This window comes from Melopsittacus undulatus, chromosome 2, assembly GCF_012275295.1.
Source record: "Melopsittacus undulatus isolate bMelUnd1 chromosome 2, bMelUnd1.mat.Z, whole genome shotgun sequence".
In the NCBI taxonomy this organism is placed as follows: domain Eukaryota; kingdom Metazoa; phylum Chordata; class Aves; order Psittaciformes; family Psittaculidae; genus Melopsittacus; species Melopsittacus undulatus.
The window spans coordinates 24,983,093-25,005,789 of NC_047528.1; the positions used below are offsets into that span (position 1 = coordinate 24,983,093).

At 39.9% G+C, this 22,697-nt stretch overlaps 1 protein-coding gene across 1 annotated transcript; it reads left to right on the forward strand.

Moving 5' to 3' along the window:
* The first annotated feature begins 8,569 nt into the window (after nucleotides 1-8,569).
* Nucleotides 8,570-19,676, forward strand: UFM1 (ubiquitin fold modifier 1). The gene is made up of 6 exons (XM_005147633.4): nucleotides 8,570-8,627; nucleotides 8,729-8,785; nucleotides 9,161-9,218; nucleotides 13,837-13,876; nucleotides 14,270-14,302; nucleotides 17,953-19,676. Coding segments are annotated over exons 1-6 (258 nt in total). The 5' UTR covers nucleotides 8,570-8,625; the 3' UTR covers nucleotides 18,021-19,676.
* Nucleotides 19,677-22,697: the final 3,021 nt, after the last annotated feature.

A 22,697-nucleotide genomic window follows, 5' to 3' on the forward strand; every position in this document is an offset into this window, starting at 1 on the left:
TTCTATACTGCTATTTACTACTCTGTTTTATATTCACTGTATCTCACTCTGCCCTTCTATCATTCAGAATCCTGATTTATATTTGGAATTGTTCCCAAAGCAATTGCTGAAGGGAATATGTGTAATGGAGCTTTCAGAAAAAAAGAATTAACTGCTGAAGTTAGACATATAGCCCAAACTAACTCCAAAGAACTGATCCCAATATGAGTGATGAGGACTGCAGGATAAAGGGTATGAAGGACAGATACCTAAGAGAATATTTAAATCACCACTAAAACAATTGCTTTCATTTTTTTCTCTTTTTATACCAGGAGAAACTTAAGAGTTTAACTATGCAAGCTTTTGATAGATGGAAGATGTCCTGTCTGTGACGGCACCACATTAACCTCAACTAATGTTGCCCATGAAATGTGAAATTTAGTTATTCTTTAGCTCTTGCATGAAAATGGTAAACATTACGGTATTTATCCACTGACATGGATAAATTGCCCTTGGATAACTTTCCCTTTCTTCTTCTTCCAGATCTTAATTCAACTTCACTTTCATGCATTGCATTGTTAACTGAGTTGTCTTTTTTTTAATTAAAGTTTATGTAATCTGTTATGCTTTGTAGTATTTTAACTTTAATACTGTATAAAGAGAAGGCCCCAGAATATTCTTTTTCTTTTTTTTTTTTTTTTGTTTGACCTAACAAAAATCAGAACAACTCAAAAAAGCAATACACTGGGTGGGTTACAAGCTGAAGTTTACCTGTCTTTCCCAACATTCTAACAAGAAAAGCAAAAAAAATCCAGTTGACTTCAACTGGATGACAAAAGTTATAGAGTGGAACAGTCGAACAGGGGATCTGTATTATGAAGCTTCAGAACAGCAAAGGGGCATGAACATGGGGTTGGATTTAACTTACCAAACACTGTTGCTTGTATAAAGCAAATGACAATACGACAGGTAGTTAGCCTAGTCTCTCCCTATTGTCACTCTGGGAATAAATAGGCATTTTGAAAGAATAGGTCATTATTTTAGATGTCTACTTCAGAATGATGAAAACTGTGCACTGGAAGTACTATCTTTGCTTTGAATATAAAGGGACCCAAAGGGAGCTACATTAGGTATAGATATGCTCAAAGTTGGCACCAACATTTGGTCAGCTGAACACTCTTCTGTTGATAGCATTAAATCTGTGGTTAAAATTTATTTAAATCAGAAGACATTAAGTATATATATATTTTCTTAAGTTTTGCTAAACAATAGTGTCTAGGAGATGGCAAAAAGGCATCCTAACAAGATACTACACTATATAAAAAAAAAACCAAACCAAAACAAACCAAAAAGCAACTTGCAATTAAAACAAACAAAAAGTTACTGAAAGGAATTACACATTACTCAGAAAGTCATTTTGCACAACACAGCTCAAGTCTTCATTTGCTATTTAAGGGTCATTTTCTGTTTCCTGCCTGTTTCTTGATTATTTCTAACAGTGTTACACTTTAAAGATTAAAAATCCCTTCTGCCAATATAATTTTGTATTTATGAGAATTAATTTTGCCTTGTGGGTAATGGTCCAGAAACAAGAAGTTCCTCACCATGTCTAACACAAAAGCATTTTAAACGTTCTAACAAGTCTTCAGCTTTGTGCTACAGCAAGCACTGAACAAAAAGGCGTATTTCCAAGGTCAGAATATTCCAGCTAAATCTCTGCTCCATTAAGAAGCCCACATGAAGGCAACATGCAGAGAAATTCTTGGCTTTGTATCCAAAGAAATTAGAAGGCAAAGCCTGATGAACAGAGTCAAGATTTGAAGGCTGGTGTCCTGAACCCCAGCAGATTGGAAAGGACTGTTCTAGACAAAGAAATTAAAGGTCATGTTTACCTTTTGGCCAAACAAAGCTTCAGCAACTTAAAAGTCCAGACTTTGCAAACACAACGTAAGTTTTCACATCTCTTTCATTTCCACAGAGATGCACCACCTTTTGCCCTCTCAGTAAATCTCTCTTCTAATCTCTTCAAACAATAAACTAATGACCTGTGCAACCTCACCTTCATGTCAGTGAAAACTGTCCTCTTGCAGTAATACTTGCAAACTGTCTAAAGTCTTTTCTGGGCTTGCCATCAAAGAGAACAAAAAGGAGAGGGAAAAATACAAGAGGTATCTTCATAACAAATGACCGAATAAAGAAAATATATACAAATGACCTTGTTTAGAGAACTGTGAGGGATATCACAGTTGCCATCTTGTACTAAGCCTGCCAGAATCACAACTTCCTGGACCTGAAACTAATTTATTCTTTAGTCTCCTTCTCTTTGCCAGTCTTTATATTCAAAAATGGAAACATAATTTGGCTTAATTTCTTGTTTCACTTCAGCAAGAATCTGTGCAGCTTTTTTAGTTGAATGTTAACTGTGAAGTCACTAGAATAACCTGATTTAAGTTTTTTAAAAAAGTATCCCTCATTTAAAAAATGCCATAGGTTAGGCATTTTATGAATAATTAAATTCAGTAGGAGCTGAATCAGGACTACTGCTGGTTTTATCACAGCTGCACAAAAAGGTCTTTCACTGAATTTTCATGGACTTAGTTACAGTTTAATACTGAACGTAAAGCACAACCTGCTTAAGACATGAAACAGAACATGAGAAAGCTACCCCAGTTAGCATTGCAAAAGCAACTCAGTTGGATTTGTATTTCTGCTCCACAGAAGAAACAGATACTACAATAAAAACATTCTTAGCCTGAATTTATGCCTCTGTATACTCTTATGTTTCACTATAGGAGTCTGCAACACATTTCTGTACGTTGTGTGATTCTCGGAATCATCTTGTAAACAAGGTGATTTTATCTCTAGTAACAAGCTAACTCACTGTAGTACCTAATAGTAGTAAAAATAAACAACAGAACCGCACAGCCTGACGATGGATGCAAAGAAATCAACACACAGGAAAGCTTACTGCATAAAAGAATCTGCATAATGAGATGAAAATACATACTCAGCACTTTCAGAGCAGTATGCTCAGATCACAGATTTGCTGCTTGCAGCAGGCAGGTAATAAATTTTTTCTGAGACTGACAAAATACAACTGTTTTCCAATTCACCAAAACACAGTTAATAAAATATTCTGTAAAACCCTGTGTTTGCTGTTACCAAGCAAAAATTCTTTTGATACAGTTGACAATTACAAGAAAAGGTTTAATCCATAGAACTGGATGTCCTTTCCTTATATTTTGTCTTTCCTAAAAATGTCTTTCTCACCAGAGATATTAGAATCCTCCAGATTTGAAGAACTACAGTTCATTAGACACTCTCAAATCAAAAGATGGAATTTTGTTTCTTAGTGCCTAATCAAAACATAATGATGATGGATACAAATCTTATGGAAACTAGTTTAAAACTATTTCCTACATATAAAAACAAAATATCACATAAGCATTGCTATTACTAACAAAAAATGTCATCATTCCCATTGTGACAAAAGATAGACTCATAGAACGGTTTGAATTGAAAGGGACCTTACAAATCACCCAGTTCCAATGCCCCTGCCACAGGAAGGGACACCTTCCACTAGATCAGGTTGCTCCAACCCCATCCAGCCTGGCCCTGAACACTGCGAGGGATGAGGCATCCACAACTTCTCTGGGCAAGTTGTGCCAGTGCCTCACCACCCTCATAGTGAAGAAATTTTTCCGAATGTCTAATCTGAATTTCCCCTTTGTCAGTTTAAAACCATTCCCCACTTGTCTTGTTGCTACATGCCCTTGTAAAAAGTCCGTTTCCAGATTTCCTGTAGGCCCCCTTTAGGTATTGGAGGACTGTTACAAGGTCTCCCCAGAGCCGCCTTCTCTCCAGGCTGAACAAGCCCAAATCTCTCAGCCTGTCTATATAAGATTGGTGCTCCAGCCCTCTGATCATTTTCATGGCCCTCTGGACTTGCTCCAACAGGTCCATTCCCTCTTGTGTTTAGGGTGCCAGAGCTGAACACAGTACTCACAAAGAGGTTCTCACAAGAGCAGAACAGAAGGCCAGGATCATGTTCCTTGATCTGCTGTTCACACGTCTTTTGATGCAGCCCAGCGTCCAGTTGACTTTCTGGGCTGCAAGCACACATTGATGGGTCATTTTGAGCTTCTCTTCAACCAACACCCCAAGTCGTTCTCCCCAGGGCTGCTCTCAATCCATTCTCCACCCAGCCTGTATCTGTGCTTGAGATTGCCTTGCACTTGACCTTGTTGAATTTCATGAGGTTTGCACCTCTCAAGCCTATCACAGTTCCCCTGGATAGCATCCCTCCCCTCAGTGTGTCAACCGCACCACAAAGCTTGGCGTCATCAGCAAACCTGCTAAGGGTGGTCAATCCCACAGTCCATGTTGCGAGCAAAGATGTTAAACAGCACCAGTCCCAATACTGACCCCTGAGGAACATCAGTCGTTACTGGTCTTCACTTGGACATTGAGCCATTGACCACAACTCTTTGAGTGCAACCATCCAGCCAATTCCTATTTTCCAAATGGTCCATCCATCAAATTCATGCCTCTCCAGTTTAGAGACAAGAATGTCATGTGGGACAGTGTCAAATGCCACCAAATTCATCAGGCATGATTTGTCTTTAGTGAACCCATGCTAGCTGTCTGGCTTACTGTCTGTGTGTGTACTTTCCAGGAGGATCTGCTCCATAATCTTGCCGAGCACCAATGTGAGACTGATTGGCCTATAATTCCCTGGGTTTTCCTTCTTTCAAATATACATAAACATATACAGAAATAGAAATCAAACTACTTTTAAGACAAATGGGACACCTGAAAATTTATTCACCTGGAAAATTATTCAAAGTTAAGTTGATTTCAAGGAAATTCTGGAAATTGGGACATACTACATATGTGTAATAGTGTTATTCACCTTTTACATAAATCAAATTCCATGATAAAAAAATGTCCAATAGAAGAATACAGAATACCCACTTTTGGCTCTCCCAGACACTTCTTCCTGCCAAATGCTTATTGTCCTTTTGATTTAAAGACTTCTTAATAATTACTTTTTCAAAGCAATTGGAAAAAAACAAACCCACTAAACCTTCATATGTGAAAGAACAAAGTATCTTCAGCTGTTAAAATACATTAAGTGCTGGGTGTTTTGGAAGACTAATCCTTAGTTTGGTGTATGGTTATCTGTACTAACACACAAAATAAAAATTCTGAAGTCCAGAGACCTACCATTATGACTTCTATATGACTAACATGACATCTGTATGCAATCTCATTTTGACAGATTATTTTTGTAAAACGCTTGCACAATGAGAGCTGTAATAGGTTTTTAACTATTATTTTGTTAAAGAAAGATTAGGAAGGTGTATTAACTTGTCTGATTATTAACTTTGTATTACATTCATAAAGTGTTACGATCTTTCTCTATCTTTGGCTTAACAGTGCTTTTTAAAAATTCTGTTGATGGGTATATTTTACAGAGAAATCCAGTGACACAGTACATAATAAAAACCTCATTTTGTCTCACATAGGCTGTAGGGTCATGAATGTGGAAACTCCCTGTTTAAAGGTGGTTAAAGTTTTCGCACTGGTAAGTACCAACAGGCTAGTTTAAAGAGGCTAAATTTACGTCGTATGTTACACTGCTATTTCTATTAAAAACAAAACAAAACATAGAATCTGTAATTGTCAGGGAGTAAAAAGTGAGGGCAACCCAACCACAGCCAGCATGCTCAAGACTAGTCAACCTAGCCTAATGTTGCAGCTTGTAGCTTTGGAGTAGAGAAACACTGGAAAATAAAGGTTCACAAGATTGTCAGGTTCTGCAACAAAAACAACCTAGAGATCATGCAGTGCTCTTGCTTGCTTTCCGCAGGGATTAATTTCCTACAGAAAGATCCCACCAGAGCAAATAGAAGCAGACAGTCTGAGAAAGGCAGCTGGCTCCTGCTGACCAAGTGGAACTGTGCAGCTGAGCAGGTGCCTCTGCATGCTGGGAAGAGACACAGGCTTACCACTGATGAGCTTAACCTGGATGAGGGGGAGAACCAAGGGACAGGTAAATGGATGTATCCACCAAAGGAGGACCCCAGCCTTCTGACTATAAGAAATTATATGAAGAGAAAGCCTTATCCCACATTTCCCTACTGACAGATCTCCTTGCTGCCTCTGCTGCATCAGCTCAGACTGTAACTTACTCAAAGCTCCAAGCCAGCAGGCAAACAGCTATGTCTTCTGATGAGCTGACTTACAGGTGGTTCCACTAAGCAATAAAGCCAGAAGAAGCAGCAAGCAAGCAGGAGGCCAGGAACGGCATGAAGGAGAAGCTAGGAAAAAAAAAGGTTCTCTCCTTTATCTTGGGGGTTAGGACAGCTCAATCCATCTGGTGAAACCACAGCCTCACTAAGAGCAGAAGGAATCAGACTGTTACCCATGTGCTCAGTATGAAAGTGGTTGTTTGGAGAAATACTGTGGTTTTGCCTTCCTCTCTCCCTCCTGTAACACATTGCTTGACAACGCTTGTTTGTTTAATTCATTCTTTGTGACCATAGAAGAAAGGTTTGCTGAGTGCCAAGATTTAATTTTCTGGGTACCTGCTAAAAAGCTTAATTCAGTGCTTTTCTGGCCAAGTGTTGGAAGTTAAGTAAGTCTTGGAAGTTAGTTAAATGATGGAAGTTAAGTGTTCCTTATTCAGTCCAAAACTGTCAAGGCTCAAAGCACGCTTTGCAGGTGGGAGATATTTTACTGCATTTTTTAAAAACCTCAGATTTCATACTTCCAGGGAGTCCTTAAGACAGATGCTTTTGTAGTAACCTTTCTCAAACCAGATTTAACCAAGTAAATTCAGGTACTAAAAGCAGTCTGGCTGCAAAAGCATGCAGATTTGGGTGCACTTATTTCCTCAGAGGGGAAGTCCTTAAAGTGAAATTTAAGAAATTAAGTCCTAAAAGGATCAGTCTTGTATTTCACATATGCATTAATAATCTTGGCACAGAAAACAGAAATGCATTAACAGAAGCTGCAGATAGTAGAGTTGTATAAATAAAAGCTATAGCATCATACAAAAATAACTGTTCAAAGAGGGTAAGAATAAATATGGGATGACATTTAGCTACACAAAATACAAGGTTACATGCTCAGAGATGACATTTATTTCCAGTGTAGGGTGTAGTGTCTTAGAAGGAAGGAGATGAAAAAGACATGAGATCACCAATGGATTACAAAATGAGCATGAGCCACTAATGAGATACAGTTGTGAAAGGAAGATAATGCAGGTGAGATAAGGAAATATTAATACACCTGTACAAGCTGGTAATTAATTTTTTTCTAGTTTTTGGATTTTTTTTTCAGTTTTGTCTATGTTCAAACAAGATCAACATGAGTGAAAAGCTAAATTTCATGACTGGGACAGTCTTTTAAGTAAGAAATTGGTGACTCCAATGTGTCAATTGCCTTTTGTATGGCATTTCTACCTCAACCCAAATGAGACCCCAATTAAAGTGAACCCAAGAAAGTGCTCGCCATGACGTGTCTGGCAAGCAGTGTGATAAACAAGCACCTCTGCCCACAGTGAAAGCTGTACTTCATGCAGAAGGATGATGAGATACTGGATAAAATATGAAAGCAGTCTGGCAAGATATTTTCTACAAAGGTAATACTTACACAGCCACGGCTGGAAACTCAGTCCCCACCAAACTTTTTATATTCAATTTAACTTGAATATAACACATGTATAAAACAAAGAAAGATTTGCATTCCTATTAAACCTTATACAGCCTTTAATAAAAATTAGCTTGTCAAAGGTCACAGATAAACAAAACTGGAAACTGCTTTCTGCCACGACAGTATCCACCATTATTCAAATAAACCTCCAACTCCAGCTTCCCCATTACATGGAACATGTGAACAATTCTGAGTATTAAGGGGGTGGCAATCTGTGCTTTTGCATCCATCTTCCCATGCATAACCTGAGCAACATTTCGAGTTCACACCGCCTCAGGTAAACAAATCTAATAACGAACGACCTTCTCCCCACGCGTTACACACATATATAAACATATATATATATACACATATAAACCTGCAGTTATACACAACACACACTTAAATCCAGCAATCCCGTTGCTCGGAAGAAGGGATCCCTGTAGACCCCGACAGCCCCGTGCGACGGACGCTGGTCGCAACCCGCCACATCCCCCCGCCGTGACCGGGCCAGGCCACGCAGCCTGCCAAGCCCTCGGACGCGGTCGGCTCGGTACAAGGTACACATCCCGCCAAACCCGCCGTTCCTTCCGACCCACTCCCACTAAGGAACCGCGCAGACTCCACTTAAAGACGTAACGGAAACGCTGTATCTAGAACTTCGGTCTTATCCCGACTGCAGAACAGCCATTGTCACTGCCTTGTTAGAAATCATCAAAGCTGCTCTCTGGTACCCTTCGCACACCCATCAGCCTCTCTCCTCCCCGCGATGGTGGGGCGACGAGATACAACATCGCTGCTCCCTCCCTAGTAGCGGTCGGCGGGGCGGGTTTAGCTTCCTTTGAATTCAGGCGGCACCGCAGACAGCTTAGGAGGCGGAAGGGACAGTGAAGGCCCTCTCAGGCTGCAGTTGACGTGTCGGTGGGGATCGGTGGCGCTGAGAGCATCATGTGAGTGAGTGAGCGAGCAGGCGTCTTGGCGCCCGCTACCCCTTTTGCTCCCTACCTTCCCTTCCCGCCCTAACCCTGTACTATCTCCTCACTCTTCCCAGGTCGAAAGTTACCTTTAAAGTGACGCTCACCTCGGACCCGCGGCTGCCGTACAAAGTGTGAGTGGTGCGGCGGGCCGGGGTCAGGCCGGTGCCGCAGTCCTGCTGCGAGAGGGGAGGTGGCCGTGGAAGCCGGCGGCAGCTCACACAGGCGCTCCTGGGCCCTGTAGTTTGCTGGTCACCCTGCCAGGGCTTCCGCACGAGAGGAAAAGGCGTTTTACTTTCTCCGTGTGAGCGGAGAGGTGGTTTGCTGTAGTTAGATGCTGGGGCTGCTTTGCTTTCGTCTGCTGCTATAGATGTCTTTTTAGGCTTTGATCTAGGCCTTAAATAGTAAATGCACACCTTTGGTAAGGGTGTTGCCGCTGCTTAAAGTGAAATAAAGTTACCTTTTAGTTTGTCTCAGCAGTCATAGGTTTACTTACGTTGTAATTTTAGGTTAAGTGTGCCGGAAAGTACACCTTTCACAGCTGTCTTGAAGTTTGCGGCGGAAGAAGTAAGTAGACAGTGATGATGATGTTTTTTAACCTTTTGAGCATTCCTGAAAGCTCTTGTTGGGTATGCCAGACACAGGCTTTACTTGTGTCAGTGGTAGCCTGTCAGAGCTTTCAGAAGTTAGTAAGCAGTTCTTGCAAATTTACACTTTAGCAGCAGGTATTGACGTGCTTGCTGTTCTTTGCAGTTAAACAATATCATTTCAGTAACATAAAACATTGTGACCATGAACATAATTAAAACATACTACTTTTGAATATTTAATATTTTAAATTGCTTATGTAGGATATACAGAAAATTCCTTAGGATTATTCAAGAAATTCTTAAACTCTTCTTGCATTCAGTTCCAGTAATCTCTAATTTTGGAAGACATACAGGTTTTGAAGGTATTAACAACAAAATATAGAAGGTATTAACAGTAGTCATGTTGCCTAGATTAAAAGAACAGATGCCAGTTACTAAGATGAGGATAATGTGGTGTTTGATTTCTGTGTTTGATCTGTTACATAGAATCCAAAACTTAGGATTAAATTGGCCTATGTAATGTATTTGAAGTGTTGCATCCTGTTTGTTTCAGATTAAATGTACAAGTATTAAGATACGTTCATCTGGGTGTAAACAGTAAAATAAAGGGCTCAAAAGCATGATGGCTTTTTAGTTTGTCTCAGCAAGGGGGGGAGAATTGTTCAAGCATTAGAATTGTAATAGAATAAATAATTAGAAAGGAGAATAGACTCCATGTCTTGATTGTTCTTATGTTGTTGCTGTTACACCAACATGTGACAGAAGTTCTGATTGAAAACACAGCTTGTGGGAGGAGGTTGTGGATTGTTTTGTGACTACTTGAACAGAACAATATAAAGAATAATGGATGCTGTTAAAGATAGTTACTGATTTAATTTGTTTTTTTTTCCCCAGTTATTTTTAATCCTAACTAATGCAGCTGTAGTCACACAACCCATATATAGAGACCTAGTATGAGAGACCAGGGAAGTTTGAAGCAGGACTGAGTAGTGGGAGATACCAAGACTGAGGGGCCACTTTTGGTTTGAGGGTTGCCATCAAACTCGATTTCTTTACCTTCTCATGGAACCACAGTGAGTTCAAGTACTGTAGTGGTTCCACAAGTTGTAGGGTCCTCTGCAAAACTGTTTTAGAGACCTAAATACTTAAATGTTCACATTTAGCAAACCATTATTTTAGTTGATGTATTTTGAGTATCCATTATCATTAAACATGAAGAGGTCTCGAGAAGATTCAGTCATTTATAGCAGTGTCAGCCCTTCTCGATAGATGCATTGGGCAGTGATAATTTGGCTAATACAAATTTATCTCTTTCCTTAGTTTTTATTTTCTCTGTTTGTCTCACAGACTATATATAAAAGTGTAAATGAGATATAGAGTACTGGAAACACTGCTGTCTTCAGTTTTTCTCTTATTTATGGTTCTTTCCACAACTGTCACAGTTTATTGTGACAATGCTAATGTTCTCATTTACAATGTGTGGTATCTTAACATATTTTTTCCTTCATCTGTTAGAGCCACTTGGTACATATCTCAGGTGTACATTTGTCTGATACTTATAAAAAAACTCTATTAAATTTGTGGAATCGTTACTAAAACAGTAATCCATTTCTGTTTACAAAGTTGTTTATTCTTTCATAAGCATGTTTTTTTGAAACTATTCCGTTATTTTAATGTTACTCTTGATAGATTGGTACTAAAATACTATGGTTTTAATGCACTTACTTGCTATTCATAGTGCAAGAAGGAGATGAGCTTGTTACTGTAGAGGATTTTTTGTCATCATTATAAGAAGTGAGAAAGCAATATAATTGTTGGCATATAATTGTCACTTTATCCTTATAGTTTGGCTGTAGATATCAATACATATATTTCCTAGCATTGGAGAAAATAAGTTGTGTGACAGCCTCAATTATCAATTTATAAGGTTTTTAAAGCAAACAGTCTCTTTAAAGGGTGAGTTTGGGGCTGGAATTTGATTTCAAAGCAAGCCAGGGATTGCTTACTGAATACAGAACTTTGCTCCTTGAGTATCCATTTGACTTTATATCTGAGAAAGCTTGTATGTTTTCAGCATGGGAAACATACACTTAGCAACCACAGGAAGGATTTTTGATTTAAGTAGTGAACCATATTGCACCAAATTATGTGTAATTATTTCCAGTGGTAATTTCCCTTTCTGTATTATATTTGTGATGATTTTTAAATGCTGAACGTATAGCTGACAGCTATTGCTGTTTGGCCCAGTGTTTTGGGCTAAGGTAATAAAATGTTTTATTCTATTCTTACACAATACAGTACAAAACAATAATCTTAACTAGTGCTTCACAAACCAGTTGCCACACAGTTCTCATGCATACTTAGTGTATCACCATCAGGTAGATTCTGCTACTGAGAAGCAAAATGACACAAAATTAGTAGATGTCCATTCTGCTTTGAATGATTCGTTGCATTGTTGTGTCTAATAAGAGACACAGAATGAGGAGAGGCACTTAACATTCTAGAAGTTACCTGTTTGAGTTTTATCAGGTGACTTGGGATGAAAGATTGATGGTATCACTTACTTACAGTGGAAATCTGCTTGTTGAAAAATAACTTAAACTTGTATTTTGTGCTTCTTCCATTATTTTTTTGTGGTTTAGTCCTTTACTTTTTGATTTGGAGATGGACTTGTTCCAGGAGGCTGCATTTAATATGCTTGACATTAATGCCTCTGTTTGAACCTTATAAATTAATTTTCTCCTATTATGTAAAAAAACAATCAACCAACCAAAAAACATAAAAAAACAAAACTGCAAACCCACAGCTGTTAAAAGATTTCTCTGAAGAGTGCTAAGTCAAGACTCCCCGAGTCAGGGAAGTGACGGCTTGTTTTCTTCAGCATATTATACATATACAGTAACTGTTACAAGATGACATTACTGTTTTTTACATTCTTACTGTTCAGTGCATATCTCCTGTTTTATTAAGTTTATTATTCAAATTTTTTCTCTGAAGACAAACTTACTTTCCTCATGATCTTTCTACAGTGATGCAGGTATCTAACTTACTTTTTGCAGAAACTACTGCTTTCATGTCATCCTGCAAGATGAGAAGGTGACATGATTTACCTGCTATGGGTAAAAGGCTAGAAGAAAATAAGTGGAAATCTGCTAATTTTGTGTCTGGAGATGAAAAAAGACATTTTTTTCCTGTATATTAATAACTAAATACTATATTCAGGCATGGTTTCTGTAAGCTTTAGCTGTTGCTGTCACTGCATGGTGTTTCTGCAGATCAAACCTGGAAATCTTAAGTTGAGCAATCAGAAAATAGAGAAAGCAAAACTAGTGAATGCTGTTGAAAGAGTGCTGCTGAAAGGCTCTGCTGGGCTGAAGTGACTTGTTAGAGGCAGATGGAAAAGCTCTGCAGTTCTTCCATGGAAATACTCATTGTTAGCAATCATAGTTAGCTTACCCTATTTTTACACAATGTAGAGAAGAGGAGGAAGTGCTTGTGAGGTGATTTCAGTGATGCTTGCTCATACGCTTTACTATGAGGTTTCTGAGACAGTGGAGCAGGCTGTCCATGGAAGTTATGAATGTTCCATCCCTGTCAGTGTTCAAGGCCAGGTTGGACAGGGCCTTGAGCAGCCTAGTCTAGTAAGGAGGTGTCCCTGCACATGTTAGCAAGGACTAGATAATCTTAAGGTCCTTTCTAACCCAAACCCTCTCTGATTCTGTGGTTGCTGAGACACCAGTCTTTTACCTTAGGAGCTGTTCACTGTGCCAAGTAAAGGAACAACCTTTGGTCCTTAAACCAGCCAAGTAGCACTGATTGACTTGTACCCACCCAACCCCTTCTGTCCTGTGTGGTCCAGTGCCATTATATTACCTAGTGCAGGATTTTTCTGTGATCCTGCCTGGTCCCTCTGAGAAAGAATTATTTTTGGCTTCCCCATCCCAGTTCAGACCTTCTGAGACAGTTTGAAGCTTGTATGTGATGCTACCCTACCTGAGTAGGGCTTTTCATGTTCTAAAACTGACCACATATGATTTGCATGGAGGTGAGGTGCTGTGGAGATGTGAGAAATCGAAGGAGAAAGCCAGGTCTTATGCAGTGCTGTCAGTGCTTCCTTTGTAAGCAAATCCTGAAATGAACTCTGCTGTTGCAGTAGTGCAGTTGGAGAGCTCCCAGTACAGCCAGAGAGAAAGCTACGAAATAGCTCAAAATTAACCAAGATTAGCTCAAGCTAATTCTATTTTAATTCCTGTTAGGCGTTTGTTTTGAAGTTCATTTCCATACGTAGGTATTCCTTTATTTAGTATAATAAGAACTAGTTTCTTAACTTGGTGGATGCTTGACTTTTATATTGTGACTAATACTAGTTGGATTTAATTAGGTGTTTAGTACTGCAAATTTCACATTCTGTATTGAGGTGTCTAATCATCTTTGACTTTAAACCTTTATTTTGCTGTATCTATAAATCTGAGGGAAATACTTTCTCATAATTTTGTTGCACCTGAACCAGCTAAAAATTATTTGATTTGAATATTTCCTATATATTTTCTTTAACTATGTTTCATGTAATTTTGTCCTACTCTTACTTCCTTTAGTTCAAAGTTCCTGCAGCAACAAGTGCCATTATAACAAATGGTAAGAGTATAGCTTTTACATATATTTTATTTTATATTATTTTTTTGCCTTTTTTTTAATAGGTTTTTTTTTGCAGTTTCATTTAAGGGGTATTGATGAAAGCAAAAATGTCTTTTCTTTCACAACCTCTACAGACTACAAATTGAATTTAATAATATTACACCATTATTAAAATTGCTTATGCATGGTATAAAGTTATTAAACGGCTAATATAATTAATTTGGTTTTGTCCAAATACGTATGCTGAAGGTTTCTTGTTAGCTTGTGTGATAAGACTATTCCTGGTTATAGAAAATAGCTGCATGAAGACCTGATGTAATAACTATATCTTGTTGGTATCTTTTATTTTTTGAGCTCTAAGCTTAATCATAATATATCTCTTTCATCTTCTAGATGGCATAGGAATAAACCCAGCACAGACAGCAGGTAAGTTATTATTTATGAAGCCTAGTATTAAAAATATCAGTTATATTTTTTTAAACTAATGCATAGCACTTGGGGTTGATTTATATTTTAAGTTTGGTTGCTTAAATGGGAGAATCATTACTCAGTAGTTGGAAAATACAGTCAGTGTAGTACATAAAAGGTAAAACCCACAGAGCTATTCTTCAGCATTTCTTTATTTAGTTCTGTGAAGAAATTAGATATTTCTGATCTTCAGAGCTTAGCTATTTATTGTGCAGTTAAAAAGAGCAATACTGTATTGCATGCTACTGAAATAACAACTAATAGCTGTATTATTTTTCCCCGTGATACCTAGTTGACCAGTATTTGCTATCTTAGCAGCACTTTTCATGAGGTGTGTTTAAAAATTAATACTTGTGCTCAGAGCAGGAACTCTAGGTGCTTTGGAAAGCATGTTCTCAAGAAGAGAGTATCTTCTTGGCAGTAGCCCTCTTGGTCTCAACAAGGGATTCCATGTAAGAAACCTCTGATTTCAGCTGTGGAGGCTTCCTATGAGAGTTTCTCTGTCACAGAAAAGTGTAAATTTTTTCCCAGTTACTTCCCAAAATATATGGAAACATAGTCCAGATGTTGAATTGTACTAATAATGGTCTGTTGTCTGGAAGCAGGCTTCTTTGGACTTGTTGAAAAAGCTATACTTTTAAATTCATTTGGAAATTATTACAGTAATCTCAACCCATTTGAGACAATGTTAACAGTGGAGTGGAATATTTTTGAAGGGAATAAATATTCATAAGTTTTTTATAAGAAACAATAATAAATGCTTTTGTGCTTGTGGAGCCCAGTTGCTAGAGACATCCTGCTTCTCTCGTTTTTTTTTGCATGAAATCCCTACAGCATCTCAGAAAGTAAGGTATTATCAGCATATTTAGCTATGTAAGTCAAATAGTATCAAGTAAATCCTTTCAGAGCACATAAAAAGTATCTGATGGTTAGAAGAGCAGTTGCCTGATTTTAGTTTGGGGAATTTCTTAGAATTGTGAAAGAAACCATTTAAGTGTTGTGACCCATTTCTGGGGTCTGTAATTGCATCCACAACATTTGAAAATGAAGATCAAGCAAGTATTTGGCTTTCTGCTCCACTGAAGGTTTCTGTCCTTTCTGGACTTGCCTTAGGACTCCTGGATTGTGGTTTGATAGGTATGCTGCCTAAGGCAGATTCCTCAGCTGATGCTGTCCTTGTCATGATCTCATAACCAAATATATTAAAAACAGATAATGAAAGTAATAATTTAGTTTTGCTACTAGATTATCACCCACATATAAAGCCGATTTTTTCACCTGATCACTGAAGAATACTTGGCTAGTTATGTAAAGTCACTTGTAAAGTTAAGGTATACTTCCACTGTTTCTTGGTCTCAAAAGTATACTTTCATATCATATTACGTAGTTCAAATTAGTTGTAGCTTAATACTGCAAAGTGCATGTATTTAGGACTATTTGACTCCTGGATGAAAACATCCATATGGCAGTTCATCATGCTTGCAGCTGTGCAGATTGCATTCACATCTCCAATGGATTTGCTTTATCTCTCCTAAGTTCTTGTAAATGTTGAGGAATTATTCAGTAGAATTGTAAGACAGCATCTCATAATCAAGAATCAGGTAAATGAAAAACATTTGGATTCAAAACTTTTTCATTACAGTTGCAATTTTATCTGCAGATATAAGATTAGGTAAATGGATTGCACATGGATTTTTTCTAACATAGAAGGTACCATTGCCCTGACAGTGCTCTGTGATGTTGCTCTTACACAGGCAAAAAAAATACAGCAAACAACAAAAAAATCCCAAATAACCCCCAGACTACACACACTCTTGGGAAAAAGAAACAAGCAAACAAAACCAAAACAACCAACCAACCCCTCTCCCCCCCAACAATCTACAGCAAACCCAAGACCCAGTCGAAAATCCCTCTTCAGTTTACAAGTAGACACGTATAATTTAAATATAACCTTTTGTTCAATCTTATTAATTGATACCTCAGAAACTTGGTATGGTAAAATGTACTTTTATTATTTTTTTTCCCTATATTAAAGTTTCCGAAGATTGAACAGTTGCTTTAGTCTTCCTAAACTTCCCAAGATAAGATGATCTAGGAATAAAATTTTAGCAATCCTTGGGGATTTCAGAGATTTTGTACTGTCCACTAGTTCTGCACCTTTCTGAATAAAAGTACTCCTCAGTTATGATTTTCATTCTCCCTACAATGTGTTTGTGGAGCAGATTAAATGAAAGCTGAAAAAATAGGCTTAGCACTTAATTCCTGTACTGATTTCAGTTTTAAATCCTGTATTCTTCAGGGAATAGTGTTTCATAACTTTAATAAAATCACTGTGATATTAACGATGGAAACGGTCCGAGAGGTGGAATGAACTGTTGTCTGCATGATATGCAGCTGTGGCCTGCTTTCAAGTGTTAGTTTTATGGTGGCTCTTGCAATATGGATACTGCTAACCTATATTAGTAAGCTTAGTTCTTTGGTGTGCTGGTGTGACAGATTCGTGTACAGTGAGTTTGAGAGATCTCTTCAGTACGTGGTCTTCACAGATCTCTAAAACCAGAATGTCTTCTCATAACACATACTTTTGAATTGATTTTCTAGTATTTGTTATTTTGAATAAGTAGAATAGTTTTTATCCTGATCCACATGCCAGAAAAGTGAAGTTTGAAAAAATGTAGCTTTGTTGCAGTACAGTAATAACTCGAACAAATGTTAAATATCTCTTTTAAGAGAGCACTCTATGTCCCTGACATGGGGCACTTGAAGCGAAATACGATTATTGTGCTTTTACAAGTCAACACAAAGATGAGTAAGAATAGATACATATTATTAAAACCTGATATTGTAGAATTACATATTGTCTGTTCTGTGCAATAGCAGTATGACTTAAAAAAAAGTAAGTTCCATACAGTGATTAATGCATCACTTTTAGCAATGTGGTTTCATTTTCAAATGTTACATTTAATAGAAGAAAATAGCTACCTAAATGACAGTCCTGAACACATGCAAAAAATATCCTAGAAACTTCTGAGTTTCATACTGTGTCCTCTTTCAAGACTGTCATGACTAGGACTATACAGTAATAAAGTTTGAGATGGTTTTATGCTAAAATGAGACTGACTTATTCTTTGATGTGTGGAGAGCCTTCCTAAAAGAAAAATACAGCTAATGTTCTGAAGTCAGACACATATAAGTACTGAACTGAGGAGAGAATTAAAAATAAATATATGCATGAATGACTGCAAGATAAAGTGATTATGGATAAGTAAAATATTTCTTGGTGTTAAAATTATTATGGCATACAAGTGAAATTACACATTCAAGTATGCAATGGCAACATTTGAAAGGCCATAGCTTTCAAGTCCTATTAGATGACTTTGGGACTGGTATCTTTATTTAAATATAAGAGCTTTTTGGAGTAAGAGGGATAAGATGAAATTCCATGGGAACATAAAAAACTATATTTCTGGTATATTAGAGGAATTAACTGCAAAGATGTTAAACACAGACCTAACATTATTATCCTTTAAATGTGTATGCTTGTTTAGGTAACATTTTATTCTGTTGTTTGGTAACACATTCTGTTTTGTTTTGTTTTGTTTGTTTAGGAAATGTATTTCTAAAGCATGGTTCAGATCTACGGATTATTCCCAGAGATCGAGTGGGAAGTTCCTAACATCTCCTGAAAGCTTTGGAAAAAGTGACATTGCCATGCAGCGAAGGTCTATTTATTTTGGAACTCCCAAATGCAACTAATGAATTGGCCTTTTATAAAGCTAGTAAAAATGACTCCCCAGGATTTTATTTTTTTTTTTTAAAACAGAGATAAGGTTTCATTTTCTTATTAAAATATATTGACTCATACGCTGATTCTTCCTGGACTAGCTGAAAAATGGGATGATTGCATGTTGCATTCCTGAAAGCAAGCTGGATTTCTTTATGAGTGTTACTGACACCACAAGGGTAAACACACATCTACAATGAATAGATATTTAAAATATTGGATAGTGTAGAGCCTACTTTGTGGAAGAGGGAACTGAGTTACGATTTCATTACAAAGAGATTGTTCCTACTGAGTGCTAAAACTTTTGTATTTACCTTCCCCCCCCCCCCAAACTTACTTTCCATGTTTATGGGAATAGTTTTCACATGGTTCAAGAATTAAGCTTAAATAGAAAGGAAATTTCAGGGGTTCATTACTCAAGTAAGTAAATAAATGCCAAATGTTCCAAAGTCATTGTAAGATTTAGTTGCTGCAGATATTTTAGATAAAGGAGAAAACAGAGGTTTCTCTGTGTTAAAACTTCATTTGACATATTGTAAAGTTAAATGTAATTTCAGGTAATTTATGAGACCTAATCTTGCAGGAAGTGCCATCAGCTGAGAAGGATTGCAGCATAATTTCAAAAATGTGTAGGAACTGGTCAGATATGTCATTCCTTTTTCAGTAAACTGATACTGGTTCTTTTAAAAAGTCTTGTTTTATTGCTGCGTGTTACATGGGAAACAGTGTAGAGTTCACTGAAATGTCTGTGTTCAGATTATGTATTTCTTGTTTATAAATTGGCAGGGGTAAACTGTCAGTTGTGTAATTAGAGAAAATGTTGCTTTCCTTGAACTCATGATGTACTTCGTGGTTAATAAGATTTGGCGAAATCTTACATTATTGCGTTTTTTTCCTGTCTTACTAGGTTTAACAGAAAGAACAATGGGCAGTGTAGTGCTTGGTTAAATCAGTATTGTCACAAGTACAACTGTTCTGTGCAGTAATCATGTTTTAGAAAGATATTCAGATAATGTGTCAGGTAGCACAGAAGTACAAAATGCCCTTCTAAGTGGGTGTAAATGGAGTATATAGAGGAAGACTCTTCTGAAAGTGATATGCGACTATAAATATTTTCCATCTCTTAAGATGAATTATAAAATTCTGGATTTATCTTTAATAAACAATTTTATGAAAAAAATGCAAGCTTTGTTCTCTCTCATATTCTTAATTAATAATGGTAATTAAAAACTCTGCCCTTTAACCTTCTAACCAACATGCTGTGAGATTCATTTCAAGCCAGAAGATTCCCATTGTGGAGAATTCTACAGAGCACTGCCCTTAAGGGGCAGAGGGCATAGTTTCTATTAATCTAATGCCGTGATATAATTAGAGTGAGCCAAATTAATTGCTTGTAAATTTTGTCTGCATATCTCTTCACTGAATGCATGAAAAACCACCTGATACTGGAATATAACAAACACAGATTTTTCTTTTTTGTTTTTCCATTGTCTAAAGGTGCAGTTTCTTTCAAAAGACCATTGTGATTAAATGCATTTTGGAACTTAAGGTGCTCTGATGCTTATGTAAAAAAAGATTTATGTAAAACTAATTTCAGGTGGTGCCTAACATTTCTTACACTGTTACTTAGGTATTAAGGGCATAAAGTGTTTGACATAGTGCACTGCAAGTAGTGTATGTAACATGCAAAGGATTTGCTTATTTGGAGCCATATGTGGTGCTTGTAGCTCTTTCTCTGTTCATTACAAGTTTGTCACCATGTGTTCTAAAATCTGAACATAACTTTACTGTTTGGTAAAGAGGCTTAATTTCAGTGGTAAAATGTACTTAGCAGATGTTTGAAAGTTGATTTGACATTTGCAAGCTCATTTTGTTACGTTTGACATGGTTGTATGGAAAAAAAAAAATTAAGTTTAGAACCAACCTTAGAGCTTGGGAGGTGTCACCAGATGGTGAAAAGTGCTGTAGTGGGTTGTCTAACAAAACTTCAATGTGTACTTTACAAGTCAACTCTACCTGGAGTTTATCTTGTCTTTGGCTGTGGTTATAATTAGACTGGTGTTAAATCCCATCGTGTCAGTGGGAGTCAAGGCAGTGTGGGAGAAGAGCAGCCTGGAAATCCTCCTGGAACTGGGCGGGAAAAGAAATTGTATCCCAGAAATTGTATGCTCCCTAGAAGCAAGGTCAAGCTTCCCAGGAAGACTACTGAGCTGCAGCTCACACATGGAGGGAGACATCACCAAAGGCCAAAGCTCAGCTAGAGATGAAACTGCTCAGTGTTCCGTCAGACAACAACAAAAGGCTTTTTGAAGCATGCTACTAACAAGCGGAGGCCTAAGGCAAGTCTCAGACAGATACTTTACGAAGATGGCCAGTAAAAACTGGGGATGAAGAAAAGACAGAGGCATTTAATCCTTTTGCTTTGCCTCAGTCTACAGTGTGCATGGTAGACCTGGGGATCCCTGCTCTGGTGAGTCAGAAGACCATGGCTACAGGAGCCGTGACTTGGGGGACACTGCAGCATACGGGAGCAGTCCTTGGGGTTGGGGCTGGACATGGGCACAGTGGGGAGAACCCCACAGTGCCCTGCCCCACCTGGGCCCCCGGGTTCTAGAAATGAGGTCTCCATGGTGTTCCATTCTAACCGTTGCTGGCCTGGCAACGGCCTCAGTGCCTGCAGAGACGGTGCTGTGTGTAGCAGCACCAGCGGCACTAGGGGTGCTTTTCTCTTGAGGAGGAGCACTCCTGTCTGGAGCTTCAGAAGAAGCTTCTGTATTTACGGGTCTTCTCGTGGCCCTGTGAGGATGGGCCAGTGGCTCTGCTGCTGCGGGTCCAGGTGGGTTCCCCCACGGCTCAGGGATGCGCCGCACAGCAGCCACCTTGCTCATGCCAGTGCCATCTGCCCTGCAGGGATGACCCTGGCCCCAAGCAGCAGTGCACACCTGACCAGGCATCGCCCGAGCCGCTGCTGTGGGAGCGTGTGCGGGTGAGCCAGGGCCATGGCCAGGGGAAGAAGAGGGATCTCCTCCTCTTCAAGGACAGCGTGGTCATCGCCAAGACCAAGTAAGACTGACAGAGCCCAGCTGCCTTTCCTCCCAAGCTGTGGCCCTGGCACCAGGGCACCAGAGCAGGGACAGCCAAGGAGCAGCCCCAGGCCCCCGGTACCCTGCTGCTGGATGCACCCATAGCTGTGCCCGTGGCAGATGGGCACTAGAGGGGAGCCAGTGGGCTTGGCCACCTCCAGCTCACTCCCTGCTGCTCCTTTCTGCAGACGTAGCAGCACCCCGAGCCCGCTGCTCTGCCTGGCCCTGGGTGTGCTCCAGGTGCTGAGCGGAGGGAAGGGCTCAGCTGGGGATGCCGCTGAGGATGAGGAGGAGGGGAAGGCCCTCAGATCTCTCGTGTTCCTCCTGTGTCGTCACATTCTGGTGAGTCCCGGTGCAACATCCCAGCAGAGGGGTGGGCAGCACCCATGGCCATGGGGCATCGTCTGCTGCCGCACAGCGGGCACTCAGGCTGTTTCTCCTCTCTTTTGGCAGCTCCCAGGCAGTGAAGGAGCTCTGGCTCAGCATCCTCCTTGGGTAAGCCCTGCCTGGCACTGAAGCACGGGGCAGCCTGTGCTCCCACCATGGGGGGATTCTCCACGTGTGACACACAAATGACAATGAAACACCTCTGCTGGGCTTGGCGGAGATGCCCCAGAGATTGCAAGCAGAGGTGTTCCCACAGCTTCAGGCAGAGCTGTCCCCAGTGCTGAGCAGCCACAGATGCTGGAGCTGCTTCATCCAGCTGTGTCAATCCCACTCCTGCCCAGCCTCATCCTCACCACTCCCGCTGCTCCCACTCCACTGCCAGGTGGCACCAGCCATTCTGAGCAGCATGGAAGAGCTCACCGGGCTGGCAGTAGGGGAAAGAGCCGGCTTGAGTCTCACTCAGCTCTTTCTCTGCCCCTTCCCTGTGCACAGACCACTGGAAGGAGTGCTGGGAGCCCGGGTGACACAGCTGCCATCCATCAGGCTTGTGCTGAAGGAGCTGAGGGGCCGCAATGCTGTGAGTGTCCCTCCTGCCTCTGCTCTGCCCCCAGGGGCTGCCCCAGCCCAGCATCAGCTGCATCGCTCCTCACCTTCTGCTCTTTTCCCCTTGCCCAGACGACACTGGATGCCAACAGCCTGGAGAAGCTGCTCCAGCGCCAGGCTCAGGTCAGGGTCACTTGAGGAGCGATCTCTCCATCCCCACCTCTCCTCATACACGGGCAGGGGCTGACGCAGCTCTCTGGGGAGCCGTTCTGCCGAGGGGCTGCTTGGTGAGTGCAGCCCATTTCTTGCAGGCTTGTGCCAAGCAGCTGCCACCTCCCGTCTCTTGCGGTGGTGACGGCGGACGTGGCCACGTGGATGGTGAGTTTGGAGAGGACAGGGGCAGGATGGCCCTTCTCTCCTGCTCTTGCAGGCAGGCAATGCCTGCTGCGATGGGGCTGCCGATGCCCTTCCCACGGGGCACGTCCATCCCCATCGCTTTTTGCTCTGGTTCCCTTGGCAGCAGTCAGGTCCCGCGGGAGCAGGATGAGGCTGCCCT

Excerpts from the sequence above, each read along its gene's own strand:
- UFM1 (XM_005147633.4), top strand. Across the intron at positions 8,786-9,160 it reads CCGCGGCTGCCGTACAAAGT|GTTAAGTGTGCCGGAAAGTA; the intron begins GTGAGTGGTGCG and ends TTGTAATTTTAG. Across the intron at positions 13,877-14,269 it reads AAGTGCCATTATAACAAATG|ATGGCATAGGAATAAACCCA; the intron begins GTAAGAGTATAG and ends TTCATCTTCTAG.